The sequence below is a fragment of the Neolamprologus brichardi genome, chromosome 10 (assembly GCF_056152115.1).
Source record: "Neolamprologus brichardi isolate AB-2024 chromosome 10, ASM5615211v1, whole genome shotgun sequence".
In the NCBI taxonomy this organism is placed as follows: domain Eukaryota; kingdom Metazoa; phylum Chordata; class Actinopteri; order Cichliformes; family Cichlidae; genus Neolamprologus; species Neolamprologus brichardi.
In genome coordinates this window covers 6035935-6053837 of record NC_142113.1, presented here as the reverse complement: position 1 = coordinate 6053837, position 17903 = coordinate 6035935, and the positions used below count along the sequence as shown (strand labels likewise).

Sequence of the window (17903 nt, the reverse complement as noted above, 5' to 3'; positions counted from 1 at the left end):
CTGTTACCAGGACTCTGAAATATAATAAATTCAGGATTTGCTGGCAGGATTCATATTTCTCTGTGAGAAGCTCTACTCATTTATTCGGATTATCTACATTCCACCAGAGATAAGAAGCAAAGGCACAATGAGGTTCAGAGTCTTGCTAAAGGTCTTCAAATGCAGAATATATAATGTGCTGTAGCTAATTTGATTGCACGCTTGATCTTTGAATAGTAAGCACCAATGTCTAAAAATATTAGGTTTTAATTGTTTTCACTGCAAAAATAATGACATCAAAAGCAGCTGATATTAACACTACTGAATACTGACGACATGAGAGAAAGGCCGCAGCCTGTTTCTGAAGAATCTTTGAAATACTTTTCACCCCACAGTAAACAATGCACATGCATCCGGCTGCTGGTGGAAAACTAAGCTGTATTGGACTTTCCATTCTAAGCCACAACTTTGACTCATTTCAGGGAATGTGTCCCTGCTGGGCTTTCATTTCCTCTGTCTGAAAAAAGGAATGCAATCAGAGAACCGATGCTAAAATCATTATCTAATGACTAAAGCCCTTATTTGACTCCTTCCATGCTGTCGTGTTCACCGCTCAAGCACACATCTGTGATTGTTATGTGAAGAAGAGTATTTCTAAAAGTTTAAGAACGATCTGCAGGGTAAACTGAATGTGCTACACACTATCATTCAGTGAATAGCAGTCTGGAGGCAGACATGGATTTTTCTTACTTTTTTCCAGCTGGAGATGAGCAGTGCTGAACTGAGAGAACATTGTAATAACATTTTGTGGAGTAAAACAACACAAGAAAAAAAGAGTAGCCTGTGTCGTGTAGACAAGTATGTAATCCTCCACATGCTCATGTGCAATGGAATCACTTTTAGTTCATACTTTTTTTTTAAATAAACGAAGCAAAACAATCTATGCATTTAAATAGTCATTAGGAATACTGTTTTACATCAAGACTTGTAAGTAATGTAATGACTGTCTTAAAAAAGTGACTATGAAGTGTAAATGGTATCAAACATATATTAATTCATATTTTCTCACTAAGTTTATCTTAAAAATGCTTCCTTAATGTTTGCTTTTGCATTGTAGTTATTTGTAAATTCTACAAGACATACATCTGGAAACACTCATTGCTCAGGCACTAAGAGGATGTCTGTTGTTATACCGATCGCCAACTGGCACTGGGGAGGAAGCAGCTAAATGTACTGCTGTTTGCTATTTTAATAAAAATGAAAATAAATATAATTGTTCTCAGATGCAATTATGGGGCAAAAATGTTAAATTACATATAAATACCAGTCAAAATGTTATTGATTACCATGGGGTTATATACCACTATTCAGACTACATCATTTATTTATTGTTATTAAAGTAAAATGTTTTAATCGCTTTTTCTGCCTCACACTCTTTTCATTGTTGAGCGTTTATATTAAAATACGTTTCAGCAGTACTGTATGCCGTTACTGCCTGATTCCCTTTTTAAATTAAATTACAGTTCTAATCAACATGCCTATTCATTATAGTTTGTTTACGTCTTTCCAGAAACAAAGTCTGTAATGTTGACAGTATATGGAGAATCGCTAAATTTGCCTGCTGTTCTTCTTGAAGCATAAATCAAGCCAATCCATCTCTCTCCGAAGCCCACTCCCCGGTGGCTTACTTAGAGCCGTGCCAGCACAGCACTGGCTGCGGAATGAGCATGGGTAAGCATGCAAGGGCTGTCCTTAACCTGTGCTATCTGACGATATAAAAAGGTCTCTGCCTCCTCCTGAGAGCAATAGGGATCAAGCGGGCTTAGTGGGCATGACCTACGAGGGCCCAGACAGGACCAAAACATGCAGCGCAACACAATTGTCTAAAGAACTGCCACGCTATCGAACATGAGAAAACTAGACTACATCACTTTGCTCATGGGCCGAACAGGAGCTATATTCACTTCGCTGAGGATACCCAGCAGACTAAAACCCTATGAATAATTCAAAACATCCGCTGTTTTTCCAGCCTGATTTTAAAAAGCCGGGCCCTCAAAAAAAACAACAAATTAGATATTTCACAATCTGATTGCTAGAAAAAAAGACTCCTGCAAAGTAAGCCCTATTAGTCTTACAAGAAACCCTGTGAAAAAAAGAGAAAGAAAGGAAAAAGACTGTCTCCAAAAACGATTCCACTGGCACCATGCAGGGAGGAATTAGCAGCAAAGGCGAAGAAAATGACAAGACATTCGCTCATGGTTTAATTTCCTCAATTGCTTTATGGCCATACATAAATGCTTAAATTGGTTTGTAACATATGCTCTCCTCGCTCTGTTTACTTCCTTCATTTAGTGTGACTGACTCACTTTATTAGTGATTATCCCCCAAAAAGCTGTAGGAATGCACAGCATCACATCTCATCATGTAATTTACCCATATAGTAAGAATGGGAATATGCAAATGGTGCCGGAGTATTGTGCAGCCCTAAATGTGCCCCTGGGCTGCTTGTCCAATGACACAAATCATCAATTAAGATCTCAGCAGGGTTTGGTGGATAAACTAAATTGGCATTATCGCCTTTTGACAATATGTAGAGCTGCGTGGGGTACATAACAACAAAGAACAAACATCTCTGAGGGTGACTGGTAGTGATGCGTATCAACTCGTGTGCTTGCGTATTTGTGTACGCCGTCTCTATCCATTCGCAGGTAAATCATCTACTGACAAAGGGTGATTTGAACGGTGTAAAAGCTAAAAGGGCTTCTCTTGCTCTTTTAACAGCAATTCACAGAACAACAGCAGTATCTTACAAAGTGTTTACTTTCACAGTGGGTGCAAATTTAGCCCCTCGTGGGATTTCATGCTCAGCATTTTGCACCTGGTGAATGTGTCTGACAAAGGGACCTAAAGTGGTCCAAATCGCCATCGTGATTTCTCAGGGAAGCAGATGATTAGTAAACAAATGGTTCAGGCATATTTAATTAAGCTAATGTACTCTTGATGTTCACACTATGGCTTTAATTATTAGGCCCTCAGTTAGCTTTGTATAGCCAGAGCATTTTACCACTGAGAGACAACAACTGTGTCAGTTGTCAGTTTGAATTTTATATCAAGAAAAGCGTTTCTGTTTTTAAGTCACATGTGTTTATCAAATCTGCGCCTGCCTATATGAAATACTGCCCAAAGGAACACAGGAGTTGGCTGAATTTGACTCGAAAAAACTACTAAGACAGCGCAAATGACCAGCAAATCTGGGCCTCTCTAACTCAAAGATGTAAGTCAAATCATACAGGCTAGCAGTGCTGAAAACTAGCTGTCTCGCAGACAGTGTTTTGTGCCAGTCAAACATCTACGGTGAGCAAAACCGTCAGTCAAGCAATTGTGGAATAAACAAGTCATCTGAAATAGAAAGTGGTGAGCGGCACACAAAGAGGGCCAGTGTTCAGACTAGGGAGGTTTTTGCAGGGCTGGGTAGGCTGAGTGTAAACTTTAGAGCTCACTTCAGTCAAACATTGATTGAGAAAATAAGAAGTCAAGCATGCAACTTAAATTACTACATGTAATATTTTAGCTTTATATATTGTTTGTTTTTTGTTTTACTTTAAAGTACTGCTGCTACACTAATTTCACTGAAAAGCTTGGGTACTTTTGTAAGTCATCAGCAAAAAATTATAATTTTAAAGGTAACTATAGTTCGCTTTTTTCAGTTTGAGATTGAAAAACATGCAAACATCTATTTTTTCCTGCAAACCAAAATAATTACACACGCAAAACTCACGAGCTTTAAGAAAAATAATAATAAAATTCAGTGAATTACATCAAATTGCAAGTGTGCAACACGACACCCCCCATTAACACCTCACCTAACTCGGTCAGTCAAAATAAAAGCCTTTTTAACAGCGCAACAACGAAACTTCAACATCAAGAAAATTGCATTACATTACAACACAACACGCCTTTTGCACGTTACAGACACGCCGTAAAATGAAGTGTTCATTTGCGATTAATTAGAATGGGATGAGGCGTTCCGAAGCTTTTTCACAAAGAAATCAAAGCAAACAGAACGGCAGCTTCCTGCACGCTTTACTGCTTTTATTCTCTTTAAACTATTACATTTGCACTAAAACATCCGCTTTATACATTTTAAAAAAAACCCGAGATAACCGCATCACAAACATTACCGCGACAATTTCAAAAATCCAAATGCCGCATCAAGCAAAGGAAAAAAAATCCACTGGTCTTTGAGTCCAGCACAAAAATGCTTCTCCTCTCCTTTCCCTCTCTCTTTTTTCACCCCCTCCTCTAGGCCCCCTCCCTTCCCTCAGTCTCTCGCTCTCTCTTTTTTTCTTCTTTCTCCCTCCCTCACTCTCTCTCTGTCTCTCTTTCCCTCCCTATCTCTCTCTCCCTCACTCTGGCCTGGCTGGCTGTCTGACTGTATGAATAATGTCCTGCCTTTTGTAATGAAGGGGGGGAAAGGGGGAAAAAGGACGCTGGAGTGCTGAAGCCCTGCTCCCATGCACTGACATTGAAAATGAATGACAGCTTACCTGCATGCCAATCTTCATCAGACTGACACTGGGCTGACAGCACAGCCTATACTCCTCCACACAGTCGCTGACGTCAGTCATGTCAGGCCCCTCCCACCTCCATCTTCATCTCCGCTCCCCGTTTTCCCAACACCGGGCTGCTGATGCCTTCCAGTGTCCATGGGAAATACCGCAATCAGGTGTAGGGCTCCAAACACACGAAACCTCCAAGAAGAGCGCATTGACATTTGCGGTCGAGTTACAGTGGTGCAACTCGTTTAGAACAATCACAGTAACAACAACAGCAAACAACAGTTCATTTCAATAAAAAAAAATCTAAAGAATTTAGTTGATTTTGAATCAAGAGAATCAGTCTGGACCAATTTAAAACGCATAAATGTGAACATTTAAATGACATTTTGAAATGATTTAATATATGAACACATTCATTGAGCTCGGGTGGACTCTGTTATAAACCTGAAAAGTAAAGTGACATCTGTTCAGTCATCCTCTTTGCTTTTGGTCTTTATACAAACATAATGTGACAGCCTTTGTCAGGAAAGTGTGTCCAGTTACAGGCAAGCTTGAACCTTTTTAGTATAAGAAACCTAATTCACTGTGTGTTGACTTCCTGCTGTTCTAATCCCTACAGGAATCCCCAGTTTTATATTCACTTCATTGGATGCCTGTGCATTTTAGGATCCATTTTAAACTGCTTTTATTTGTCTTTAAGTGTTTGTCAAATGCCGCCCCTCTGTATCTCTCTGAGCGTCTTCATCCATACATAACTTCCCGGTCCCTCAGGTCGGCAGACCAGCTCCTCCTGAGCGTGCCCAGGACAAAATCGTAAGCTCAGAGGGGATCGGGCGTTTGCTGTGGCAGCACCAAAATTGTGGAATGAGTTGCCTTTACATGTTAGACAGGCACCTTCATTATCTGTTTTTAAATCACGTCTTAAAACATATCTATTTACCTTGGCTTTCAGCACAGCAGGACTTGTTGATGTCTCTTAATATGTTTCTAATTAATTATATAATTTTTAATTTTAAGATATTCTATATGTAATTTAAACTGTTTTCTCTTTGTTTTATATTTGTAGCACTTTGGCCAACATTGTTGGATGTAAAGTGCATTATAAATAAAGATGCTATGCTATGCTACAGCTACTTCAATGTTAGACGTCTCAGTTGTAGTCACCACAGCACACTTATCCTCGTTCTTTTTGTTATATCCTCACTTGTTCAGGTTTACCACTGATTACAGTTCTTCGTTCAAACAGAAAAGACCTGAGTTTAGACCTTCTTTATCGGGAATGTTCAAGCACCCCTGAATTTGGACATAGAACCCCTAAAAAATGTTCTGTCATCATTGTCTAATTTTGCATTTATATTCCCACCTGGTCTGCTGGAGACAGTGCAGGTTATAACAAGCACAGATTTAGATATCCAGTGTTCTTAATGTCATGATGTTACAGTGCACTCATACATGCTTCAACATCAACAGTGTGGATTTTTATTAATAGGTAAGATTTGTGTTATTTTGACAGGAAGAAGATGAAGAGGTCATTCCACGACAGCACTCACTTGTGAAGATTGAAAACACACATTACCTAAATATGTAAACATGCAAGGAAAAGTGTAAATTGTCCTGATAAAACAGGGTCATTACCATCAAAAATGTTAATGTAGGCTAGATTGTTAGAGTCTATTAGCTAATTTTAGCTTTCTGAGCCTTAGGTCTGCTGGTATATATACATGTGCTTTATCAATTTCCCATTTCTGTTCTGGTGAAACCGGGGTTCAGTGTTTGTTTACAGCAAAGCAGACCTCTAGACAGAGAGAAAACAGCTAAGAGTGAATATGTAGTGAAAGCCAACAAAGTTACAAAGCCATGGTAGCTTCTGCTTTGCTCACATTCATTAATAATGATTTCACATTCTAAATAGAACATATTAATTGATACGAACTGAATAGGAATCCCATCGGTAAACATGGCTTGAACAGGATGGATGCCATTACAAATCTATTCTCCACTCTTGGATCAGGGGACCTGATATCATGTGTCCTGCAGAATAAATGAAGGGTTTGCATGAATTTGGAAACTTTAGTGTAAAATAAACTCTACCAACTCCAGGTGTATGGGGTGGCAGAGTGATTTTTTTTTAAATGTTTTAATTTTAATTGCAATTTAATTAAAGTAAACTGAACTGCCTGTACGTGGTTAAGAGACTGAAAAAAGAGAGTGACAAAAGGCTGTGCATGTTTCTTCTCATATCTGCTTTGTTACAAATAGTTCTTTAACGTACTGTGGTAATTTCTGGTCAACAATTGAACACAATTGAGTCTTTGCCTTCAGTTTGCCCGCTATAAGACTGGTGTTTCATATGGAAAACTGTGATTATTCATTCCAACTAATTGGGTTGCTTTGAAGGTAATATTGTAATGTGCATTCCTTTGAACTGAGGGTTGTAAAGGGGAAAAGGACAGCAGCGAGCGCACGTTTACAAGCAGAATATTCCGTTAATATTAATTGCAAGGAAGTCTGTGCATGTCATTATGATAGGGGGCTGAGCCCCCTTCAAGGTCTAATCCCAGAATCGCCCCTTCCTGGACACTTTGATACAACATTGAAAGTGAGACGTTTGTGTGCGCTTTAATCTGTTTGATTGCAGTGAAAGTGTAGAAAAGATCAAATCGCCCGATGGAAAGTCAGGCAGGCACAGGGAAAACACAAAGAACGGTTTAAACTGCTCTAAAAAAATGTAAATATCTAATAAGGCGACATATTCATAATTTCTCTCACACGCGCGCGCTAGAATGCACGTGCCTTTGAATCGCGGACCTGGCCAGCCCCCTGTTGGTCACCATGAATATTACCCATAATAAATCTTAGCTCGTGCACGTGAGACATTCAGTCACTACTATTAATACACTTTGTAGATCAAGGAGCAGAATATTGTTATGAATAAAAACAGGAGTTTAAAATACGGCGGGATACTTTATGAACACGTGTGATAATCCCTTGAATTAAATGTGTTTTGTGCAAGACTGAATAATACTAATACTCTTTTGGGCTTACTCTGGGGATACCTTCAGATAAGTATTCATACAAGACTTTATGAGTGTTTCAAACATCGCCGGTTCATAAACTTTAAGGAAATCTACCTCAGTGAGCCGAACCTAACATAAGGCGCTGAAACGTGGCCTGGCTATAATGCAAGGACCTGGCTGTAAAATTGGACCCTTCCTCGGAATAAATGGGGTAAAGTTCGACATTCGCATAAGAAGGTTCTGCTTCTTCTTCTCTGGTGTTGTGTGGCAGCTTCACAGTGGGGCTTAACGTTTAAGTAACGACGCATTTGATTGGTTAGTCGTCTGGCTCATTTATCCAATTACGTTACAGTTTGTTGTTACCAGGAAGCAGATGAAGCCATAGAGAAGGCTTAACTGATGCTCGGTTCGTTTTTATATGAGAAATGGCGAGTTATCTGGCAACATTAGTTCGCAACTGTGTCGGCCTGATATTTTAAAGCCGTCTGTCTCAGCGCTAGTAGAGACAGCGAACTTACTTGTAAAGCAGTGCCACGACTACCTTTAGCTGCTGCAGCTGTCGGTAGTTCGATACCGCACAGTGTACAATTAGCATTTTTCTTAAATACAAAGGATTGGGCGTTCGGTGTGATGAGTTAGCTCCCTTAAAAACGTTGCTTTAAAATGGCAAATACTGTCCTTGAAGTCGGTACCGGCGTTTTCGTTATTGTGGCGGTCTGGATTGTTGCTCTTGTGTTTGGGATTTTGCTGCTGAGAGCGTCAGGGTCCGCAAAGTGAGTGGCATAACAGCACACACACAGGCTTAACTCTGATGGAATATAGGAATATTTATAACGAAAAGCCGGGATAACATTTATCTCAATGGGCGCCGCATTTCCTTGAAATTTGCGCCACTTGTCTCATAGGTGGGTTTAAGTGCACCTAGGAGATAACACGTTGTAACCACTAATGAGGCTTCCTTGTAAATTCGGCATACTTTTGCATCACACAGTAACCACAGTGTAATCCCAAAAAAATGTCTTCTGCTTTCCGCTGCTCCCTTTAGGGACCTGCAGCGGGTTATCTGGCTCCATTTCACCCTTTCTCTAGCATCCTCCTCTGTCTTTCAGTCCTCTTTCACTACATGCATGAAGCCGAAGATCTTTTTTTTTCTCCTGCCTGACAGCTCCATCGGAAACATCCTTCGTCCAGTTTATCCACTGTCCTTCCACTGTACATGTCCCAACATTGTCAGGGGTGCCTTTCTAACTTTGTCCGTCCTGGTCACTCCTAACAAAAACCTCAGCATCTTCAACTCTTTCACCTTCTGTTCTGCCTCCTGTCATTTTGTTAGCACTGGCGTCTCTACAGCCAGATGTATGTGATGTATAGCAGGTCTCACTTCCATCTTGGAAACCTTCTCTTTCAATCTCACTGCTATCCTTCTGTCACAAATCACTGCTGAAACTTGTATCCACTCAGTCCACCCTTCTTGCTCTTGTTTCTTCACCTCTTTGTGTATTCACTTTTGCTTTCGATAGTAAACATCCGGTATTTAAACTCATTTGCCTTTACTACCTGGACTCCTTACACCTTGCTTCTACTTTCTAGAGCACACCTACACCCTCCAGGCTCTTTTCCACCTGTTCTCTACTCTCACTTCAGATTACAATGTCTTCTGTAAACATCATAGTCCATAGAAACCCCTGCCTGACCTCGTCTGTCAGCTTGTCCTACACCAATGCAGACAAGAAGGGGCTCAGACTTTGAACCCACCTGTAATACCTGTAATACATGTCCTGCACCACCCTCACATACCTCTCTGTCACTCTTGACGTCCTCATGCAGTACCACAGTTCCTCTCTTGGAACCCTATTATATCCTTTCTATAGATCAAAAAAAAAAAAACACGGTGCAACTCCTGATTGTCTCTATACATTTACGCCCCCCCCCCCCCCCCCCCCCCCCCCCCCTTCAATGAAGCAGCTCATCCTTCATGACTACTCCTACTTCAATATACTCTCGGCCTTGCATTCCTTTCACCTGGCCTCTTGCACACACGATATATCTACCTTATGTCTCTCTATTCTGTTAGCCACTTTACCAGTCATTGTCCCCAATTTTATAGTTCCTAGAGTCATTTCCAGATTTCTGTCTTTCCTTTTTCTGCCTCCTAAGTGCCCTATTATACCTGCTTTTTGGTCCCTGGAGAAAGGCACCGTATGATAATGTTGACTTCATGCGTTAATGCCAGTATTAGTTCACTGACTTGCGGCCACGATCCACCCCCCGTCAGCTGGGTTAAAATTACAAAAATTATAATGTGTCAAATATCATTGAGGGCTGCAGCTGGGTGTTTGAGAGGAGACGAGGGACAGAGGAGGTGTTAGGTGCTCAAAAACAATTAATTAACACCAAGGGAAGGGATTTTTGCACAGTCACCATGAGACATGCTGAGACATTGTTTAGCTTTATAGGCTACTCAGTGAGACCAGCAAAAATCAACTTTTCCATCAAAGTTTTAACAAAACACACGCTGCTTCATTGGTTGAGTGCTGCAGTGATACACCTTGCACTCCCTGCTGATTAACATTTGTGCAATTACTCAACATTGGACCATTATACCACTAAAGTCAGTAAAATTTGAACTCCTGTAACACCAAACACTGTGCAATTACAGTAAAGTTTAAATGTGTGAAACATGATGCTATTTACTTGATTGGAAAGTTAACAACTTTTGAAAACCACAATAAAGGCTGCCATTGTTTAGATTGCTATTGGCTATGATGACATTAGCCTCAGGTAACCCTGCATGTCTTACAGATCATTAACTCAGTAGTGGAGACCTCATCCTCAATCCTCTGTCTTTGAATCCTATGTGTCTTCTCAGGTTAGGAGTTCTTCCTGTTTTCCTCTTGGCTCTCACGATCACTTTGGTGTTGGTGTTTTTCCCCCGCAGCCCAGAGACACCTCTGCCTTTCAAAGATATAGAGGTGAGCTTAATTCACTAATCACAAACACATTAACATAATATTAAAGAGTGTGTCAGTGTCTGTATCTTTGTTTATTGGGTAACTCAACTTCAAGTCTCATGTGCCGTCTGGAATAATAATTAGTATGATTTTACTCATTACTGCTGCAAAATCGATGTCAGGAAAACACAGAACACAATACCATTTATTGAAAATGTATTCATTAAAACAAAAACACATTTGCTATTATTATAAAACTTAGCTAGGGATGCATTGATTGATCAGTCATGGTGCAGTTATCCACCATACTGAACAATATTCATCTCAGTGGCTTCCCGTGAGGTGAATATTGCTGATTTTCACCAATAATATTTCACCAGTAGCTGAATTTGGGCTATGAGTTGAGGGCATCTTTAAAGAGTTTAAGCAGAATTGAATCCTGCAACATGGCACTGACCTAAAACATACCAGTAAATCCACAAAGAACTGGTTGAAAACGAAGAAATTGAGAGTCCTGGGGTGGCATCGTAAAGACCTATTAATTGTTGAGATGACTATTGAGAGTCTGTCACCACTGATGGTATTCTGCTATATTGCAGACTGATGTCAGAAACTGCTGGATGACTACAAAAAGCGTCTCTGAAGTTATTTTAGCCCAAGTCAAAGGGGGAAAACTGTCTATTAAGTGGTGGGGTAACCTTTTCCTCAGTTAGAACATAAAACAAGGTTCATTTTTGTTGTTTAGCTGCGATTAAAGCACTTTTTCCCCAGGGATAAATAAAAACAAGATTAGATATTAATATGTAAACCTTTTTAAATAAAGCGCTGAATGTTCACTGAGGTATCCAGATGTTTTCACATTGATGTATTTCAGCTGGCCAGTGTAATGTCGTATAAAAACGTGCATGTCTTCTCACACAGAGATTGCAGTTTTTGAAAACACGTGGTATGGAAAGAGTGACACACATGTAAGAATATTTTGCATACAAGTAAACTGGTAACAAAGATGGTGAAGAGGTGAATCACATTGCCCTAGAGCAAAGAAGAAAGAGCCGGACATTGGTGGCTATGACAAATGGTTTAAATGAACAGCTTATGTTGTTATAACCCACACTTATGCACTATAAATTTACAGTTTGGCAATAAAGCCACTGACAGCACTCTTTACACTACACCATATATCTTTGAATGCTTATGATATTGTGGGCTAGGCTAGACATTCAATAGTTCTGTATTTTTTAATTTTGTTTTTTTTTAGTATCCCTCAACTGTAAAAGGCTGATACTGCTGTCACCCTGCTAGGTGGGCAGTGTGGACAAGCAAATTTGTAAATGTGATAACTTGAGAACAAAGTGACGTAGGATTTTCAAACTAATAACTAGGAGGCTGCTCAGTTTCAGTTAGCCTGCCAGAGTAGGGTTTGCTTGTTTTAGTTTAGTTTTTGTTATTAAAAAATGTTTGCTTCTGGTTTGGTTTTAATAGTTCAGTACAATTCAGTTCAGAAAATCAGTACAGTTATTACAAAAAACTCTGTATAATGGCTTTTTTTTTATAGCAGTTGACTCACAGTCTTATAGACATCAGCAGTCACAAGAAACACATCCATCAATTCCTTTTTTAATTTTTAATTTTATTTTACTTCCTTTTCCAAGTTCACAGAATTTTTTGTTTAAATTTGTTTTTAAGAATCTAGTTTTTTATTTTAGTTATTTAAAATCCTTTTTCTCAACATCTAGTTTTATTTTTATTTTAGTTTTAGTTAATCATAATAGAAAGTTGTGGCTCAGAGAGTCTGATTGCTGTAAGCATGGAAGTAGTGAGGTGACACTCATACGTAATACTGCATAATGCCTGCACTGTCACAGACAGAGGGCAATGTGACTAAAAGAGCCCCTGATCAGTAGGTTCATCCACACCTGGTCCAGTCGGAGTCGGATTTATTAAGAGAACAATGCATGCAGGTATGTGTACATGTGTTCTAGAAATCAGATGTACTTTTTTTTTTTAATAAATAAGGTCCCAGAACTTTACAACTGGTGTGTCCCTACTTGTGTTTCCTGCTTAATGACAACATAATGTAGTTCATTTAGAAATGATGGGGGTCTGCGATGTCATCAGTCTTGATGTAAGGCCATGTGGCATTCATTTCCAGCCAACATTTTGGGTGCAGAGGGAAAAATGAGGATTTAGAGCCCACAAATTAACAGCAAGCTTTAGCTGAATGTTTATCAATGTTCAATACATTATGTTAATTATTCAGTTAATTATAGTGCCTGCAATCCTAATTCTCAAAGACAATTTTATCATAGACGGTGTTATTATGTAGAAAGGTGAGTTATATTTAGTTCTAAATGGCAAAGCTCTGATCATGCAGGGTTGTAAAGTAAAGCATTCGCTACATTCATTTGTACTAATTAAAGATCTACATTCTACTTAGCTTTAAGATGCAGTGAGTGTATATAAACAGCCGATCCAGAATGAAAGATTAATTTTACTGTAATGTAAGGCAGTATCTGCACAACACTGTATGCCTGTAAATAGTGTCAGTGTGTGCACTTCTGTGCATGTGCTTGTCGTAAAAGGCCTGGTCTGCTTTATCTTAGACCAGCAGCAACACAGAACAAACACTCCCCCATGCTGCCTCGGGGTCGTGCCAATAAGCCGGCTAGATCTGCCAAGCAAGCTGCCACCCCATAGAAATAGCAGAGCGGAGCAGCATTCTGGCCAGCTCATGTTTTATATCCTTTGTGCAAAGGCAGATACCAGACCAACAACAGAGAGAGGGGGAGGCAGCGGAATCAGACTTCCTGGATTTCTGTACAAGGTTTCCAAATAAAATGAACCTATGCTGACTAATTATCACACACAGGTTTGCTTACTTCTCAAGTCATTATTGAGACGCACATTATTTCCCATGATTTGAGATAAAGATTTTTAAAAAATCAAGTCCCAAAAAGGGTTCTCTCATCATCATTTTTACGAAAACCTCAAAACAGAAAGATGCCACCAGAATTCAAATATTATAATAGCAAGACGCAAATTGCTTAAAGAAAAGAAAAGAAGAAAAAGAGGCGTGAAGAACGTCTTCATCTCCGTTCTTTGAAGTATGTAGTTACACCTGTAGAAAACAGATCATCTACCCTCCCCCATAGGATCCAAAATGGTATTTAAATGAAGGCAGATATGCATGTTAAGGTAATAAATTGATCTACTGGGCACAGTTAGTGACTTTCTGTGTTTGTATCATGTTGTGATGTACACTCATTTTTAGCTAATACACACAAACACACACAAAACTTTGTAACCTATCTGCAAGCAGGAAGATAAGTGAGAGAAAAGAATGTCTAGCCTCCTGTTAAAGAAAAGTAAAATATCATAGTGCCAATTAGACCAGTCTTAGAGCAGGAGTGGGGGTGGTTTGTACCACACCCCATAGTTCTCCCACCTCCCCCACCGCCTGCATGCTCACACTGTGCGTCCTGTGGCACATTAATAAAACATGGGCCGCACTTTGGGCTCCTGCTTGCTGCGTAATTGGCAAATTAAAAAGTGAGATGTGTTAAATGCACCTATAAGAAACAGCATACATCAACCCCACCTCATGCACACCAGTGGGTTTACACGCGTGCACACACACACACGCACACACCTTCTCTCATTTCACAGCAGACTCTGTGAAATCCTGCTTAAGACTGCAGTAGAATTGCAGCTCTCCTCCCATTATTTAGCTTAAGGCTGTTTTCTCCGTTTGTCTTCTTGTATTCATGATCCAAATTATAACATGCAGCCATTAATGACGTGCTGATTAATCTTTTTGATGGCAAATTTTAAAAGTCCAAACTTCCCCTTATCCACGAAATAACATCATCAGTGTGGCAGATGTGTTGTTTTTCTGAGCCCTGCATCTTGCTCGCTTCACATCTCTTAATTGACATGTTGCTTGGGTGAGCTGCAGTGCTGTGTTGTTGGTGTCCCTGCTGATCATCTGTCTAGATAGGGAACAGCAGGATTCCAAAATAAAGAGAAGCCCGAATCAGCATTAAGTTGTGTGAGAGCGAAACAACAAACATGTTTTCAATCACAGCTTATTCCGAGAACAAACATAGCGTCAGAGGTTTGATGACCAATTCTCGGCCAGTGGTTTAACGTGACATGACCCTTCCAGCATGTTCAACCTATTCCACCTATTGAACTGATTTTCCTGTTATGCTATCTGGGATCATTTTTCTATGTGTAAGATAATAACAGGCTGTGTGGCTGGATAAGTTCTAAATGTGCACAGGACTTCTTTTAATGAGAGTCTCTAAGCTTATATAATGACAGCTTTGTAACAGCAGGGACTCAGAGACAGCATTTAATATGAAAAAGTGCAGCTGGTTGTTGTGCAGTCTGTTAAAGAAGGTCAGTTTACCACAGACACCCGTGCATTACATCAAATTAATTATTGCACTAAAAGTGTCAGATAGTGAACTATTGGTATGGGGGAAATGATCGTTTCCAAATGCAAAGAGAAACAAGAGTAAAGCAGGGATTTTTTGTCTACTGTTTGAACCCAAAAGTGGCTGAACCCATAGAAGGTCACACTATATCACACTATATACTGAATACTGTACTACCTGCTGCCTTTAATAGCCAGCCAGTGGTGAACACTGTGAACACACAAAGTGTTCACCACTGTGAGTGAGCGTAGGCCAGAGCCAGCAAGAAATAGATCTGTCTCTATGCCTGCGAGTCACAGCCTGCATCATGGTTTTCTCCCATCTGCCATATAACGAACTAAACTGAATGTTCACCAACACCAAATTAACTAGAAATAGATATTTGAATACTATATGTATTTATAGCATCACAGTTAACCAAATGTTTCAGGCTTGTCTGAGTTATGGAGTGATGTAGTTGTCAGAAAAGGCTTTACTGTTCAAGGATCTCATTGTTGTTTCCATGGATGCTTTAAACAAATAGGGCTTGACAGATACTAATAAACTTCAAGTCATTTTTTCAGCACTTCTTCATAAAGAGAGACTAAAAGCTATTGTGGAGCCATATTTGCTCTGTATATGAAGGGAAAATGTATAGCATATGGAGCAGTGGTTTGTGCTTGGTAAGACTAGAAAAGCACCATACAAATGCTAGTCCATCCCACTGCTTTGGTAGAGATACAGGGGCTCTTGATTATTGCTCATCGTTCTTCGTGTCACTGCTTACAACACTCATCAAACTTGTCTGAAGTAGGTGAAAGCACAGATTGTGCCAGAATATGCAATGCAATCTGAATTTGGGGGAAAAATGTGAAAATTGCAAAAAATAAATAAATCCAGCACCGATTTGGGGAATTCAGCTGAAACCAAATCAAACTGTGTTTCCTGTCAAATGCTTAATTTTGCTCTGCCTCCATAGCTGACAGCAGTCATGAGGTTGTTGGTAAAGAAGGCCAAGTTAAGCTTAACTCTACAAAAAGAAATCCAGGTAACCTTTTACAATCCATAGAACAATTTAAGAAATGTTAAATGAGTGACCTTCTAAATTTGATTTCTCACTGAGAGATTTGCACTTGAGCCTTTATGAAAGCCCTGTCATGACATCTAGTGGCTAATAGAGGAACTTTGTGTATAACCCTGTGTTTTCCATACACTAGAAACTACAAACTTCTAATGGATTTACTTTCTTTTGCTCTGTAGATAGTGGACACCTTGTTCATCGGCCGCTACGTGCTTCTGGCTGTGGTGAGCACCATCTTTCTGGTGGCATTCTTTGTGCTGCTTCCCTTTCATTTCCTGGAACCAGTGTATGCCAAGCCCTTAAAAACACACTAGAGTTGGCGCCTGAATCACAGACTGATTTACCCAGTCTGACAAGTCCTGAAGACCCCAGCCTGCCTTCACAATAGATTGCGGAACACATGTGAATGGAAGATCCAGTTTTGTCTTAGCACTGCTGTTTGTGTCTTCATGATTTTGTATACAACAATATAAATTGATATATTTGGGTCAAGTTTTCATATTTTGTATCACTTAGCACAAGTAATGACCACATCCTTTAAATTTTGATGCATATATGGAACAAGCCAGTAATTCTTTGTCATTCAACTTTTTCATCCAACAATAAATAAATAATTAAGTATGTGATTATGACTCTCAAGTTTTTGCTTCTGATTAATTTCTGCAGTATTCTCAAAGTTTTTTTATTTACACCTCTTTACACCCAATTATCAGTTACCGTAACTGATAATTGTGATGGTACATGATGCACATTTAGCCCAGAGTGAAAATTGCTCATTAAACTTCTCGACATATTTTACACAATCTGCCATTTACAGCTGCCTGAAGCTGGAAGTTCTTCAAACAGACCGACTGTTGATATACCACATTATTTAGCTTGTTTTTACAGAATCTGATTCATGTGGTGCCAGTAAAAAAAAGTCTATAATTTGACTGATAACCAGAAAAGAAGTCATGGATTTGTCACGAAATTATTCAGTATGCCTTTGTTTTGTATTGTCAATAATATTTCTGGACCGGATACATTTTTAGTTCGATGCATCGACCATTTTTGTAGCCTACATCTTCTTGGTTAATTTAGTTCCACTGAATTTATCCCAGTCTCATGGTCTGACACTGTCATGAAAACACAAAGACAGTTTCATGTATATATTTGGCAATTGAAAAAGTACTGTGTGGATTATTTTTGCATTTTGTTCTTTTGCTTTAAAGCTCAAATGTATACTGGCGTAATATGACTTGTGTTTTCCAGAGAAGCGTTCCTAAATTGGACAGTTGAAAAAGCTTAAATAGGACAAGGCAAACTATAATTAGACTTCGCAATGCAAAACATAAACTTGTAACTATATTAGGCGGAGCTTTTTTTGCCTGTAAAACAGGCCAGTTGGGTTTACTTTAACCTAGCAGCAGTTGCTGAACATAAGCTTGCCCAGCTATCAGGGAACACCATATTGTGTCAAACTTGACAGCAATTATATTAAACTTTAGTGTCAATAAATACATTTCTTAAACTGAGCAGCTGTTTAAGTGCCCTTACTCTTGAAATGAGAAAAATAATCTTATTTTTATTCTGGAAATTCAACCAAACCATTGTCATGACTTGTAACTGGTAAATAAGGCTCAAGGTGAGCTGAAATATCCTTTTAAGGAAAAGTTAGACATATTTTCCTAGAATAAGCTTTATTTTCTTGTCCAAAACTTGCTTGTTAAGAATATATTTTCTTTTTAGGCAAAAAATAAGAAAAAATGTCCATAAACAAGGGTTTTTTTACTTTATTGAAAATCGTTTTTTGCAGTGAAGAACTGATCGTGATGCAGGCTGGTTGTTGGAGGATTTTGCTGCAGCAGTGTCTAGTGACCACAGACGTGGACTGAGTGCTCTGATGTCAAACAAACATT

The 17903-nt window shown here is 39.3% G+C and overlaps 2 protein-coding genes across 3 annotated transcripts in view; one reads left to right on the top strand and one right to left on the bottom strand.

Annotated features, from left to right (window-relative positions):
• The window catches only part of pknox2 (pbx/knotted 1 homeobox 2), a 103225-nt gene extending 98631 nt beyond the window's left edge, over positions 1-4594 (bottom strand). For both annotated transcript variants that reach the window (XM_006800512.2, XM_006800513.2), the window contains exon 1: positions 4527-4594. The gene's annotated coding sequence lies outside the window, so the exon portion shown is untranslated. The remainder of the gene's footprint in view (positions 1-4526) is intronic.
• A 3334-nt stretch (positions 4595-7928) lies between these two features.
• On the top strand, positions 7929-16625 carry tmem218 (transmembrane protein 218). Its single transcript, XM_006800510.3, has 3 exons — positions 7929-8328; positions 10425-10527; positions 16185-16625. Exons 1-3 carry the CDS (start codon positions 8219-8221, stop codon positions 16317-16319), a joined length of 348 nt encoding a protein of 115 aa, XP_006800573.2. The 5' UTR covers positions 7929-8218; the 3' UTR covers positions 16320-16625.
• The last annotated feature ends 1278 nt before the right edge of the window (positions 16626-17903 follow it).

Coding starts and splice junctions, on each gene's coding strand:
- tmem218 (XM_006800510.3), top strand. CDS start 8,219: ATGGCAAATACTGTCCTTGAAGTCGGTACCGGCGTTTTCGTTATTGTG. Junction 8,329..10,424: donor AGAGCGTCAGGGTCCGCAAA/GTGAGTGGCATA, acceptor GTGTCTTCTCAG/GTTAGGAGTTCTTCCTGTTT. Junction 10,528..16,184: donor TGCCTTTCAAAGATATAGAG/GTGAGCTTAATT, acceptor TTTGCTCTGTAG/ATAGTGGACACCTTGTTCAT.